Raw genomic sequence first — 16,262 nt, forward strand, 5'->3', positions numbered from 1 at the left:
GAAAGAAATAAAAGCTTAAATAAATAATTATCTCTACTATTATTCTGACATTTTACATTCTTAAAATAAAGTGGTGATCCTAACTGACCTAAAACAGGGAATTTTTACTAGGATTAAATGTCAGTAATTGTGAAAAACTGAGTTTAAATGTATTTGGCTAAGGTGTATGTAAATTTCCGACTTCAACTGTATATATAAAAAAATATATTTGATAAAACATTGAATTTGGCCTTACTGCGCATAGAAAGACATTGACTAACATATTCATGCATGTAAAAACAGATAGTCAAAAGGAAGTTTGTTTTAAAGTGTCTGTCCTATATCTAAGAGATATAAGAAAGATCAGTAAATTATTATACATCTTTTTTTATCGATATTTAACAACAAATAATTAGCACTAAACTACTTCCATATGTACATCCATGTGGTTTTTAAATGTTAGCGGCTACCTTCAGAAGAGTCCTATGAAGCGGAGAAAACCATTGTGTTCGTGCAAGTCTCGTCTTTCCATAGAGTGGTCATATTAGTTTGTAGGCCCAACCGTTCGGACGCTACAGATGTTTATGTGAGAAGACCGATTTTCGGGATGTCTCATGGTCTGCAACACCGCTATAGGTCGGCCACCTTCCACCGCAGATGCGAAATGCCGTCATTGGCGGATGTTGATGGGGATTTTTGTATTATGCTACTTAGTCCGTTTTTATGACGTTCATAGCATATTTGTTTTATGTTTAACACAATATTCCATTGATGTTCGCGCAATATACATTTTACCTTGTCTTGGAGGTGCTCAGAACATTTCAATAAATATTTACAGGGCATTCGGAAAGTGTTCAGACCCCTAACCTTTTTCAAACTTTTTGTTACATTACAGCCTTATTCTAAAATGGATTAAAAAAATATGATTATCTTCAGAAATGTTTGACATTTTTGCACATTTATAAAAAAATATATAAAACAGAAATACCTTATTTCCATATGTATTCAGACTCTTTGCTATGAAACTCGAAATTGAGCATCCTGTTTCCATTGATCATCCTTGAGATGTTTCTACAAATTGATTGGAGTCCACCTGTGGTAAATTCAATTGATTGGACATGATTTTGGAAGGCTCACACACACCTGTCTATATAAGGTCCCACAGCTGACAGTGCATGTTAGAGCAATAACCAAGCCATGAGGTCGAAGGAATTGTCCATAAAGCTCAGAGAGAGGATTGTGTTGAGGCACAGATCTGTGGAAGGGAACAAAAAAATGTCTGCAATATTGAAGGTCCCCAAGAACACAGTAGCCTCCATCATTCTTAAATGGAAGAAGTTTGGAACCACCAAGACCCTTCCTAGAGCTGGCCGCCTAGCCAAACTGAGCAATCAGGGGAGGAGGGCCTTGGCCAGGGAGGTGACCAAGAACCCGATGGTCCCTCTGTGGAGATGGGAGAACCTTCCAGAAGGACAACCATCTCTGCAGCACTCCACCAATCAGGCATTTATGGTTGAGTTGCTAGACGGAATACACTCCTCAATAAAATAAACATGACAGCCCACTTGGAGTTTCCCAAAAGGCACCTAAATGACTCTCAGACAATGAGAAACAAGATCCTCTGGTTTGATAAAACCAAGGTTGAACTCTTTGGTCTGAAAGCCATACATCATGTCTGAAAGAAACCAGGCACCATTCCTATGGTGAAGCATGGTGGTGGAAGCATCATGCTGTGGGGATGTTTTTCAGTGGCAGGGACTGGGAGACTAGTCAGGATCGAGGGAAAAATGGACAGAGCAAAGTACAGAGAGATTCTTGATGAAAACCTGCTCCACAGTGCTCAGGACCTCAGACTGGGTGAAGGTTCCCCTTCCAACAGGACAACAACCCTAAGTGCACAGCTAAGACAACGCAGGAGTGGCTTTGGGACAAGTCTCTGAATGTCCTTGAATGGCCCAGCCAGAGCCCTGACTCGATCCCGATCGAACATCTTTGGAGAGACTTGAAAATGGCTGTGCAGTGACGCTCCTTATCCAACCTGAGAGAGCTTGAGAGGATCTTCATAGAAGAATGGGAGAAACTCCCCAAATACAGATGTGCCAAGCTTGTAGCATCATACCCAAGAAGATTCAAGGCTGTAATCACTGCCAAAGGTCCTTCAACAAAGTACTGAGTAAAGGGTCTGAATACTTATGTAAATGGTATATTTCAGTTAACATTTTTTAATACATTTACATTTTAAATGTAAAATGTCTAAAAACCTGTTTTTGGTTTGTCATTATGGAGTGCTGTGTGTAGATTGATGAGGGAAAAAACAATTTGATACATTTTAGAATAAGGCTGTAACAAACAAAATGTGGAAAAAGTCATGGCGTCTGAATACTTTCTAAATGCACTGTATATAAACCCTGGATTGCTGATACCATGTACAGTGGCTTGCGAAAGTATTCACCCCCTTGGCATTTTTCCTATTTTGTTGCCTTACAACCTGGAATTAAAATAGATTTTTGGGAGGGGTGGATCATTTGATTTACACAACACTTTGAAGATGCAAAATATTTTTTCTTGTGAAACAAACAAGAAATAAGACAAAAAAACAGGAAACTTGAGTATGCGTAACTATTTGCCCCCCCCCAAAGTCAATACTTTGTAGAACCACCTTTTGCAGCAATTACAGCTGCAAGTCTCTTCAGGTATGTCTCTGCAAGCTTGGTACATCTAGCCACTTGAATTTTTACCTATTCTTCAAGACAAAACTGCTCCAGCTCCTTCAAGTTTGATGGTGTGCAGCAATCTTTAAGTCATACCACAGATTCCTAATTGGAGTGAGGTCTGGGCTTTGACTAGGCCATAAATGTTTCCCCTTAAACCACTCGAGTGTTGCTTTAGCAGTATGCTTAGGGTCATTGTCCTGCTGGAAGGTGAACCTCCATTCCAGTCTCAAATCTCTGGAAGACTGAAACAGGCCATCCATCATTCCCTCAATTCTGACCAGTTTCCCAGTCCCTGACGATGAAAAACATTCCCACAGGATGATGCTGCCATCACCATGCTTCACTGTGGGTATGGTATTCTCGGGGTGATGAGAGGTGTTGGGTTTGCGCCAGACAAAGTGTTTTCCTTGATGGCCAAAAAGCTCAATTTAGTCTCATCTGACCAGAGTACATTCTTCCATATGTTTGGGGAGTCTCCCACATGCCTTTTGGCGAACGCCAAACATGTTTGCTTATTTTTTTCTTTAAGCAATGGCTTTTTTCTGGTCACTCTTCCATAAAGCCCAGCTCTGTGGAGTGTACGGCTTAAAGTGGTCCTAATGGACAGATACTCCAATCTCCGCTGCGGAGCTTTTCAGCTCCTTCAGGGTTATCTTTGGTCACTTTGATGCCTCTCTGGTTAATGCCCTCCTTGCCTGGTCTGTGGGTTTTGGTGGGCGGCTCTCTCTTGGCAGGTTTGTTGTGGTGCCATATTCTTTCCATTTTTAATAATGTATTTAATGGTGCTCCGTGGGATGTTCAAAGTTTCTGATATTTTTTTTATAACCCAACCCTGATCTGTACTTCTCCACAACTTTGTCCCTGACCTGTTTGGAAAGCTCCTTGGTCTTCATGGTGCCACTTGCTTGGTGGTGCCACTTGCTTGGTGGTGCCCTTTGCTTAGTGGTGTTGCAGACTCTGGGACCTTTCAGAACAGGTGTATATATACTGAGATCATGTGACATTTAGATTGCACACAGGTGGCCTTTATTTAACTAATTATGTGACTTTTGAAGGTAATTGGTTGCACCAGATCTTATTTAGGGCCTTCATAGCAAAGGGGGTGAATACATATGGACGCACCACTTTTCCGTAAAATCTTTTCCGTAAAGTTATTTTTTTCATTTCACTTCACCAATTTGGACTATTTTGTGTATGACCATTACATGAAATCCAAATAAAAATCCATTTAAATTACAGGTTGTAATGCAACAAAATAGGAAAAACGCCAAGGGGGATGAATACTTTTGCAAGGCACTGTATTGGCTATTTAGGGGCTTTGAAGCCCCTGGTCGGCTATATTGCCACTCCCCAGTAGGATAAGTTCTCCATAGGTATGAATGGAATTCTAGAGTATTTCAATTAAATGTTTCAAGGACAAAATTACAAGTAATTAAGTATTTTTTGTTGGTGTACTGGATATAGTGACATTAGTAATCTCATTAATAAATACATTTCTAAAGTTTACAAAATATTTTTTGCGATGGTGTGTGAGTGCCAAGATGGATGCACAGTGGCTTCAACACAGTGCCCATTACCGTTGTCCAGTGTATATGTAAATCATTGGTGCTGATCTAGGATCACTTTGGCTTTTCAGATCATGAAAAATAAGGCAGAGGGGACCATATCAAAGTATCTCAAAGTAGGAATTATATTGGGTGTGTTTTTTGAAGTTGAACAGTACATTTTTACACAATATTTACAGTTTGTCTAAATAGTCATCCTCTCTTTTAGTAGAGTATAGCTGTGCCACAATATCCCATTTTTTTCTAAAGAAGCATGGTTACAGAATATGTGGGGTTGAACCAGCCACATAATTAACACTGAGCCACCAGGGTATAGCTGTGGCCTTGTGGGGTTTTTTTCAGTCAAATATGGTCAATCAGGACACAGAACATAATTTTGGAATTATTAAAATGTTTCCATCCTCTTCATATGTGTACTTGTAACATTGCATTTTATGATTTCCTTAATTCATCACGTGTTGAAAGTCTTATGAAGTGTGATTTTAGTTGGATAAAACTTAATTTAAATAACTTATATTCTTGTGTATTCATATGCTTCTTAAATCTAGACAGAACCTTTAAACTGAATATAATTTTTTTAACCTTTTCTCAATTTCAAAATCACATTTCACAAGACTTTCAACACGTGACGAAGAAAGAAAATAATAAAATACAATGCTACAAGTACACAGCATATGAAGAGGATGGGAACATTTTAATAACTGTTCTGTCGTCTGTGTCCTGATTGACATGTTTGACTGAAAAAAAAACACAAGGCCACATCTATCCCCTGGTGATGCAGAATATCAACATACGAAGTGTAAAAAATATGTTTGTGTATTTCTGGACTCCATTCCCGCCTGCCTGACCATTCTGCCTGCCCTGACCTCGAGCCTGCCTGACCATTCTGCCTGCCCTGACCTCGAGCCTGCCTGACCATTCTGCCTGCCCTGACCTCGAGCCTGCCTGACCATTCTGCCTGCCCTGACCTCGAGCCTGCCTGACCATTCTGCCTGCCCTGACCTCGAGCCTGCCTGACCATTCTGCCTGCCCTGACCTCGAGCCTGCCTGCCATTCTGTACCTCTGGAACTATGAACTGGTTTTGACCTTTTGCCTGTCCATGACCATTCTCTTGCCTACCCCTTTTGGATTGTTAATAAACATCTTGGGCTCTAACCATCTGCCTCCTGTGTCTGCATCTGGGTCTCGCCTTGTGCCCTTATATCCTCAAATGTGAACCGTCATTACGTCAGGAAAGAAACATCATGTGAATGTACTGTATTCCAAACTGCTTTAAGGAGCTACACTTGCATGCTGAGAATGTTGTGGTAATATTATATAAAACTTCAATATAACATTGTCTAAATGTTATGAAGAACTCAAAGGCAAAGTGTATATTGTGTGAACATCAATGGACTATTATGTTAAACCTAAAAGATGTGTGTTCTGAGAACGTTCCTGTAATACTAGGTGAATGTTTTTTGCACCCTTAAAGAAACATTGTATAATCGTCCGCACAACTGGACAGTATTTGTGTTTTGGGAACGTATCTTTTGTGATGTCCCCACAATGTTCCCATCAGACTGTTCCCACAACCAGTGGTGTAAAATACTTTAAAGTACTACTTAAGTAGTTTTTTGTGGTGTCTCTACTTAACTTTAGTATTTATATTTTTGACAACTTTTATTTTTACCTCACTACATTCCCCCCAAAAAGTATGTACTTTTTACTCTATATATTTTCCCTGACACCCAAAAGTACTCGTTACATTTTAAATGCTTAACAGGACAGGAAAATGGTCCAATTCTTATCAAGAGAACATCCCTGGCCGTCCCTACTGCCTCTGATCTGGCGGACTCACTAAACACACATGCTTTGTTTATAAATTATTTCCGAGGGTTGGAGTGTGCCCCTGGCTATCCGTATATTTAAAAAAAAGAAAAGAAAATGGTGCCGTCTAGTTTTCTTAATATAAGGAATTTGAAATTATTTCTACTTTTACTTTTACTTTTGGTATTTAAGTATATTTTAGCAATTGCATTTGCTTTTGATACTTAAGTATATTTAAAACCAAATACCTTTAGACTTTTACTCAATGTAGTATTTTACTGGGTGACTTTTACTTTTACTTGAGTCATTTTCTATTAAGGTATCTTTACTTTATGACAATTGGGTACTTTTTCCACCACTGCCCACAACTTAATGAAACATTCTGGGAAACTTTAAAACAGATGAAATGTGTTCTTGGAATGTTCTTGTACTACCAGGTGAATGTTGTTTTGCATCCTAAATGATACATTTGGACAGTTTTTGTATTTTGGGAACATCTTTTGTGATGTCCCCACAATGTTCCCACTAGACTGTTCTCACAACCTAATGAAACATTCTGGGAACTTTTAAAGAATAGATGAAATGTATTCTAAGAATGTTCTTGCAAAATCAGGCAAATGTTTTATACAAACATTCTATAATCATCAGCTCGACTGGACTGTTTTTGTGTTATGAGAACAGTTGCCGCGACCCAACAAATGTTCTGTTAAACTTCACAGAACCAATTTTGGTTTGCTGGGTAGCCAGCCTTGGAGGTCCAATGAAATACTATTGATATATTGTCACATTGATCAAATAACCCATATGCTATGTTGAAAAACACCATAAGAGAGTCCTCATCTTGTCAAATGCATGTTGTTGAGAGCTTGACTGTCAGGTCAAATGCCATACACTGAGCGCACAAAATATTAAGAACACCTTCCTAATATTGAGTTGCTCTCCCCCCACCCCGGTTTCAAAACCGTTCCAAGGGGGATGCTGGTCCATGTTGACTCCAATGCTTCCCACAGTTGTGCCAAGTTGCCTGGATGTCCTTTGGGTGGTGGACCATTCTTGATACACATGGGAAACTGTTGAGCATGAAACACCCAGCAGCGTTGCAGTTCATGACACAGTGTGCCTGGCACCTACTAGCACACTCCGTTCAAAGGCACTTCAATCTTTTGTCTTGCCCATTCACCGTCTGAATGGCACACATTCACAATTCATGCCTCAATTGTCTCAAGGCTTAAAAATCCTTCTTTAACTTGTCTCCTCCCATTCATCTACACTGATTGAAGTGGATTTAACAAGTGACATCAATAAGGGACCATGGCTTTCACCTGGATTCACCTGGTGATGTCATGGAAAGAGCAGGTGTCCATAGTGTTTTGTACACTCAGTGTAGATTGTAGATTGGAAAATGTAGCTATTTAAAATAGTTAGTTATTATGCAATGTATACATCATAAACATTAAAAGTTAAAATACACTTATGCCAGAGATAAAAGTCAGGGATAAGTGCAAATTCTTGTAATCATAATTACGATGTAATATTTAAATAGGCCTACTACTTTTTGAAACTACCAGATTGCCTAAATGTCAGTCGTGTAGCATAATCTGAGGAACCTATAGCTAACCTATATCTACATCTATGAAGGTTCTTTTACTGCAGTGGGCTAAATCAAGGTCACACAGAGTGTTTCTAGGTAGTCTTAAACAAATCTACTTTGAAACAAAAGTATGCACCTCACACACATGGTGATGGGTTTAAAAAAAGAACACCTGTACCATGTCAGATATAGAGTTGAAATGTTTTCAATTTATTTTGAGTTTGCATCTCAATATTACACTTTATATACATCACAGAAGACTGAAATATAACAAAACTGTTTGACATAGAAACACTAGATTTGCGGCTGTTTACATTTTTTTGGGGGGGGGAATAGGAAAACATTCCACCCATGGGGACACTAGGTTATTTGACTGCAGGAAAGGGATGTATAGCTGGGTTAGAATCTTCCAAGAAGTGACACAGAGTTGATGGAAGGGCATGCCAAAATGCTTAATTTTGGCACTTTTGCAAGCCTTTATTTTTATAGAAAATCGGATTTATTGAATTCTTTATGTGGTCTACATTAAAGAACACTTCATTTCATATAACTGTTTTTTTTTTCAATTCAATATTGGTGCACAATTTTCACTTAAAATATCAAAGGGACGCAAAAGTCACTAATTTCATGGAAAGACCCAGTGACATGCGTCAAAGTAGCCTTTGACCATCCAGGAACTGGAACAGTATGCTGTCCTGCTATCACTGCGATGTTATCGCGAGGAACACTGATGATGCTTCTGGGGGTGGGTGGCATGAAAAAGCTCTTTATGAAAGCCATAAAAACGTCAATTATTTCGGATTTTGATCTCACATTTCATTGTGAGATATAGTTTGTTGCTTCGCATCTGTGGATGACGCTGGATCACAATTTCAGCACCTGGACAGTTCCTGGTCATTCACCTATACAGGACACATGGAGTCCATAACGTGTTTATGGGGAAACCCTGTGAGCAGGCGCGATTTGTGCACTAGAATGCACTAGAACCTCCTTCCGTTACAAAGATGCCATTATCTGATTATGTGGATAGTGGTGGACATTTAATAGCACCTTCGTGAAGGATGAGGCTTGCAGCAAGGATCGGGCTTTTTCGTTGTGCCCTGTATTCTAAGCAGCAGCACGGGTGCTTGGCCAATGCAAATCTGGAGAGGATAGCAGCAGCCTACACACAGCAAGAACCGAGCCTCGCTCACACTGATCATCGACAAGGGAGACATTACCATCATCATTAGGAGGGCATGGGAGTCACGACCATACTTTCAACAATGTAGAGCATTAAAGGTATGTTTATTTGTCAGAATATCATATTTATTTATTATTTCGATACTTCCTGCCTGTGACTTCCACTGTTTCATCTATTCATTCCCCCTTTCTTTTATTGGCGTCTTAATGACCACAATAATTGTCATATTCGTGCTGTGTTTTTTATTGCACTATTGATGGCTTTGCTAAATTATCAGGAAAACATCTAATATAGCCTACTGTTTAAAGTAGCTACCGTGTAGTAGCAACCTATATATCTGTTGTTCCACGTGCTTTGAACTAGAATAACAGTCATTGTAGAAAGCTGTGTGGCCTTGTGTGTGAAGAATAATGGAGACATACTAGCCTTTATCTGTTTAGCAGGGATCAATGTTAACAAGTCTTTGAGGTAGAACCCTGTGTTTATTGGGGTAACTTCTAATGTAGGATACATCTTGGGTTCTGACTGAGGAGGTGGATACTGAAATGTAGACAGAAGGCTGTAACTGAGTATATTGGGAAGTGAAGGGATTGGGCGATATGAAATGGTTGCCTTGCTGTATGTCATAACCTGTGCTCGCAGTTAAAAAAACAAGTAATTATTGCCTTTAAGGGGGAATGCAAGTTACTGTATGTTGGAGAACAACATGGATATATGGCAACAGTTCATTTACAGCCTGATAGATATATATTTTATTTTGATGATGAGTAAAGAGTAGTGTAAGTATTTACTCAAGTCTTGGAATTGATGGATGTTTCAATATATATTCTAACTGTTAACCGAGAGCTTAACTTAAATAATTACCTTGTCTGATGGGTTGTCAAGTCAAGTCCTTGACCTATGGCCACATCCATTATTAGGAGCTGGGATTGACTGGTTTCTTTAAAAAGAAGAAATCCTGCATACAGTAACTCCAGTGCTTTCTATTTCACTCATTGTCTTTACTGCACAGCAAGAACAACCTTTCCAACACATAGCCTATGCTATTGTCTGTGCTGTGGCCACATTTCCTATAAGTACCAGTTGTGTGCATAATTTTTTCTTGGGTATATGCAATATTACACTCTAGCCCGTGATTGACCTGCATTTATTTATATTGAATACATTCTACTGTGCTGTGCTGTACTACATTCTGTTCTGCTATAGCTCCAAATACTGACTCCTCATCACATCAGCTCATGTGTCTGAAGGTTTTTCCTTTGCCCTGACTTCATACAAAACTCTGCAAATGAACCTCTCCTCACCGCCCGGCATCTAAATGATTGATGCTTTGAATAAACAATCTCTACAGCCCATGCTGCTTACTGATGTCTTTATATTGCTGCTGACAACTTCCTCAGACTTTTTAAAAGTGACGCACTTGCACATTGAGCATCAGTTTATACCTGCAATGTGGGGAATGCAGCTGTCTGTGCGGTGGTATCCCTTTTCAAAGACTAGGTGACTGTGATTCTGTGTGGGTGAAGCCTATGTACCTGGTTGCTCTTCTCTTGTGTGTAGTCTGTGGAAAGCTGCTGGAATGGACTGTCATTTAAATGAACTTTCAATGGTTCTATTTCCAATGGCAAAAAAAGAAGCTCTCATCCTGCCTTACTTGTTATTCAAGTGATGTGATGTTTTTGAGCTCCTGGTGCAGAGTTAAATCTGTCACTACCAGAGGACTCACAGAGCAGAGCATATACTGTAGGAGAATGTTTATGTTCATATTAATTTATTGTTTTCACGCTATTCAGATGAATATAGAGTCTTTCATCTGTCATTTATATGGACAATCTTCTTTGTTTTAGGTGAATTCATAAAACAGTTAATGAACATGACATTCAAAACAAATGTCAAATAGTTTAAAGTATAATGAACAAGTGTTCATATATGAGATGCGCTGTTGTAGAGAGACTATGAATAACTTCCTTGTTTTCTAACCTTTCTCCACAGGTGTGATATGAGCCAAGTCTCTAATCTCTGGTGAAATCAGGAGTAACAATCGTGTCGACGTCCATTCACAGAAACAACACAGCAACATGAGCAAGCCCCAGTAAGTAAAACATCAACATACCAAATTAACTCTGATGTCCCTATCTGTTTAACACATCATAACCTCTCACTATATTGTCATGTGTTTTGCGCATTTTACCATGACTGCCCGCTATGAACACACACAGGTTTTGCGATGGAACACCCAGCAAGCCTCAGCTGATTATGAGAATTGCCGCTTTCAATTTCCTCATGCACTTCCAGTCAAGGACTTTGAGCCTGAGCAGCAGGGGAGCTGAGTTTGCCTTAGCTAGGTACTCCAAGAGAACGACCACCAGTCACCAGACTGCCTCTGCTGCAATCTCTTAGCATGCAGGAGGGGTGTTCACTTTTCATCTTCTCTTAATAATAATTACTCTCTGTGTGGTACCCAAGACAGCCCCTGCATCCTGATGACAGCCCTGGTTATGGCCAAGTAAGGGGAGGGAGATGGTGGGTGAGGTGGGAGGGAAATGAGGGTGAAGTGGGAGGGAGATGGGGGGTGAAGTGCAAGGGAAGATGAAAACACTGTGGGACAATATACTGGCCAGTGGGCGACAAACAGAATTGTGATATGTTTTCTGGTTAACACTGAGGCATGAATTAATGCAGTCGGTCCTCAGCGACACCCTGGTGAAATGACAGATGGGAAATCCTTGTGTGGTGTGATCACGTCTGCGGAGCTGTTTTCACCACTGTTCTTTTCATTCTACACTACTTTAAATAATCTCTTCCTCTCTGTGGTGTATTTCTGCTCACACTAAGAGTCAGAGATGGAAAAATAGTTGCTGCTCAACATTTAACCTCCCTGTAAGTGGACAGATTTATCATATATTTAACATTCAGTTTAAATTTGAACATGTTATAGTTGTAAAAGCTTTGGTTGATTGACACAAACCAGTGAAGAAAATGTAGTGACAAAAAGAAGAAAGAACTGCATTGCCTTTTCAAACTTCATTCAATAATATAATTTTACACATTCAATTATATTGAATAAACTAGCTGTAGGCTCTTCTCATTGCAGATGGTTTATGCTAGTATACTGACAAGTATACTGTAGCAATAGTGGTTGGTGCAGGGTTTCCCAAACTCAGACCTCGGAACCCCAAGGGGAGCACATTTTGGTTTTTGCCCCCTAGCACTACACAGCTGATTCAAATAATCATCACCAACTAATCATCACCATTCAGAGAGTACGCTACACACCATGACGAGTCATGTGTGTTTGAAACAGGTCAGCTAACATTTACTGGAACTAACCTCTGGGGCCACGTGAGTCTCTGCCACAGAGCAGTTAATCACTCTGTTTCGATTCTATGTCTCGATCCTGTCTCATTACAAGAAAATGTGCTGATGAGTAGTTTACCATTTTAGCACAATATATACACAGTTAGCTCACATATGGGAAGTTTAAATCTCCTACAGATGATGTTACATGACATTACATAACATTATGGGTGGCAGGTAGCCTAGCAGTTAAGAGCGTTGGGCAGGTAATGTAAAGGTTGCTGGTTTGAATCCCTGAGCTGACTAGGTGAAAAGTCTGTAGATGTGCCCTTGAGCAAGGCACCTAACCCTAATTGGTCCTGTAAGTTGCTCTGGACGAGAGTGTCTGCTGAAGGACAAAAATGTATAAATGTTTCCCTGGCAGATGTATCCAGGGCTTCTAACCATAAGTTCCATGGGGCATTTACTGAAGCAACAAGGCAACTACGACCAAAAAACATTAGTCAGAAATACAGCACCAGTGTTAATACTATGATTTAAAGGCATTTAATTGTGTTTTAATAGCTTAGTGAGTTCATCTTTCTAAGAATCCACACAGCTTCTCAAAACATAGGTTCCCAAGAAGGTTGAGTTTTAAACTAACAGTCTATCTTCACATTATAGTATTTGTTACTGCATATTGTCCATTGAATAGCATGTTACATATGTAATGCCATGTTAAAACCATATATTAGAAACATTTACTGACTTGTTGGAAAGATGGCATCCTATGACGGTGCCATGTTGAAAGTCTCTGAGCTCTTCATTAAGGCCATTCTACTGCCATTGTTTGTCTATGGAGATTGCATGGCTGCGACCCAATTTTATACACCTGTCAGTAATAGGTGTGGCTGAACTAGCCAAATCCACAAATTTGAAGGGGTGTCCAAATACTTTTGCATAAGTAGTGTATGTACAGTACCAGTCAAAAGTTTGGACACCTAGTCATTCAAGGGTTTTTCTTTATTTTTACTATTTTCTACATTGTAGAATAATAGTGAACACATCAAAACTATGTAACAACACATGGAATCATGTAGTAACCAAAAAAGTGTTAAACAAATGTTATATTTATATTCTTCAAAGTAGACACCCTTTGCCTTAATGACAGCTTTGCACGTTCTTGGTATTTTCTCAACCAGCTTCACCTGGAATGCTTTTCGAACAGTCTTGAAGGAGTTCCCACATATGCTGAGCACTTGTTGGTTGCTTTTCCTTCAATCTGCAGTCCAACTCATCCCAAACCATCTCGATTGGGTTGAGGTCAGGTGATTGTGGAGGCCAAGTCATCTGATGCAGCACTCCATCACTCTCCTTTTTGGTCCAATAGCCCTTACACAGCCTGGAGGTGTGTTTTGGGTCATTGTCCTGTTGGAAAAACAAATGATAGTCCCACTAAGAGCAAACCAGATGGGATGGCATATCGCTGCAGAATGCTGTGGTAGCCATGCTGGTTAAGTGTGCCTTGAAATCTCAATAAATCACAGACAGTGTCACCAGCAAAGCACCCCCACACCATCACACCTCCATGCTTCACAGTGGGAACGACACGTGCGGAGATAATCCATTAACATACTGTGCGTCTCATAAAGACACGGCGGTTGGAACCAACACTCTCAAATTTGGACTCATAAGACAAAGGACCGATTTCCACCGGTCTAATGTCCATTCCTCGTGTTTCTTGGCCCAAGCAAGTCTCTTCTTCTTATTGGTGTCCTTTAGTAATGGTTTCTTTGCAGCAATTCGACCACGAAAGCCTGATTCACACAGTCTCCTCTAAACAGTTGATGTTGAGATGTGTCTGGTACTTGACCTCAGCGAAGCATTTATTTGGCCTGAAATCTGAGGTGCAGTTAACTAATGAACTTATTCTCTGTAGCAGAGGTAATTCTGGGTCTTCCATTCCTGTGGCGGTCCTCATGAGAGCCAGTTTCATCATAGCGCTTGATGGTTTTTGCGACTGCACTTCAAGAATTGTTCAAAGTTCTTGAAATGTTCCGCATTGACTGACCTTCATGTCTTAAAGTAATGTTGGACTGTCGTTTCTCTTTGCTTATTTGAGCTGTTCTTACCATAATATGGACTTGGTGTTTTACCAAATAGGACTATCTTCTGCATACCACCCCTACCCTGTAACAACACAACTGATTGGCTCAAACACATTAAGAAGGAACGTAATTCCACAAATGAACTTTTAACAAGGCACAACTGTTAATTGAAATACATTCCAAGTGACTACCTCATGAACCTGGATGAGAGAATGCCAAGAGTGTGCAAACCTGTCATCAAGGCAAAGGGTGGCTACTTTGAAGAATCTCTTTTTTTGGTTACTACATGATTCCATGTGTGTTATTTCATAGTTTATATGTTTTCACTATTATTCTACAATGTAGAAAATAGTGCAAATAAAGAAAAACCCTGGAATGAGGAGGGTTGTCCAAACTTTTGACTGGTACTGTATATACACTACCGTTCAAAAGTTTGGGGTCACTTAGAAATGTCCTTGTTTTTGAAAGAAAATCACATTTTTTGTCCATTAAAAAACATAAAATTGATCAGAAATACAGTGTAGACATTGTTAATTTTTTAAATGACTCTTGTAGCTGGAAACGGCAGGTTTTGTATGGAATATCTATGTAGGTGTACAGAGGCCCATTATCAGTAACCATGACTGTTGTGTTCCAATGGCACATTGTGTTAGCTAAATCATTTTAAAAGGCTAATTGATCATTAGAAAACCTTTTTTCAATTATGTTAGCACAGCTGCAAACTGTTGTTCTGATTAAAGAAGCAATAAAACGGGCATTCTTTAGACTAGTTGAGTAACTGGAGCATCAGCATTTGTGGGTTCGGTTACAGGCTCAAACTGGCCAGAAACAAAGCACTTTCTTCTGAAACTCATCAGTCTGTTCTTGTTCTGAGAAATGAAGGCTATGCCATGTGAGAAATTGCCAAGAAACTGAAGATCTTGTTCAACGATGTGTACTACTCCTTTCAAAGAACAGCGCAAACTGGCTCTAACCAGAATAGAAAGAGGTGTGGGAGGCCCCAGTGCACAACTGAGCAAGAGGACAAGTACATTAGAGTGTTTAGTTTGAGAAACAGATGCCTCACAAGTCCTCAACTGGCAGCTACATTAAATAGTACCCGCAAAACCCCAGTCTCAACGTCAACAGTGAAGAGGCGACTCCGGGATACTGGCCTTCTGGTCAGAGTTGCAAAGAAAAAAACATCTCAGACTGGCAAATAAAAAGAAAAGATACAGATGGGCAAAAGAACACAGACACTGGACAGAGGAAGATTGGAAAAAAAGTGTTATGGACAGATGCATCTAAGTTTGAGGTGTTCGGATCACAAAGAAGAACATTTGTGAGACGCAAAAAAAATGAAAATATCCTGGAGGAGTGTTGACGCCATCTGTCAAGCACAGTGGAGGCAATGTGATGGTCTGGGGGTGCTTTGGTGGTGGTAAAGTGGGAGATTTGTACAGGGTAAAAGGGATCTTGAAGAAGGAAGGCTATCACTCTATTTTGCAACGCCATGCCACACCCTGTGGACGGCGCTTAATTGGAGCCAATTTCCTCCTACAACAGGACAATGACCCAATGCACAGCTCCAAACTATGCAAGAACTATTTAGGGAAGAAGCATTCAGCTGGTATTCTGTCTATAATGGAGTGGCCAGCACAGTCACCGGATCTTAAACCTATTGAGCTGTTGTGGAGCAGCTTGACCGTATTGTACGTGAGAAGTGCCCATCAAGCCAATCCAAATTGTGGGAGGTGCTTCAGGAAGCATGGGGTGAAATCTCTTCAGATTACCTCAACAAATTGACAACTAGAATGCCAAAGGTCTGCAAGGCTGTAACTGCTGCAAATGGAGGATTTTTTGACAAAAGCAAGGTTTGAAGGACACAATTATTATTTCAATTTAAAATCATTATTTATAATCTTGTCAACATCTTGACAATATTTTTTCATTTTTGCAACTCATTTCATGTATGTTTTCATGGAAGACAAGGACATTTCTAAGTGACCCCAAACTTTTGAACGGTAGTGTAATTCAGTAAAATTGTTTTTACAGAG

General features: G+C 39.8%; 1 protein-coding gene across 2 annotated transcripts in view; it reads left to right on the forward strand.

Annotated features, from left to right (window-relative positions):
- Positions 1–8,290: 8,290 nt before the first annotated feature.
- LOC115151997 (transmembrane protein 266) overlaps positions 8,291–16,262 on the forward strand; it is a 94,316-nt gene continuing 86,344 nt past the window's right edge. Inside the window, exons 1-2 of one of the 2 annotated variants that reach the window (XM_029696415.1) lie at positions 8,291–8,940; positions 10,835–10,934. In XM_029696415.1, coding sequence (XP_029552275.1) covers positions 10,921–10,934 — 14 coding nt within the window. In that variant the 5' untranslated portion in view covers positions 8,291–8,940; positions 10,835–10,920. The remainder of the gene's footprint in view (positions 8,941–10,834; positions 10,935–16,262) is intronic. The other variant, XM_029696416.1, reaches the window with a different exon arrangement.

The sequence above is a fragment of the Salmo trutta genome, chromosome 17, assembly GCF_901001165.1.
Source record: "Salmo trutta chromosome 17, fSalTru1.1, whole genome shotgun sequence".
NCBI classification, from domain to species: domain Eukaryota; kingdom Metazoa; phylum Chordata; class Actinopteri; order Salmoniformes; family Salmonidae; genus Salmo; species Salmo trutta.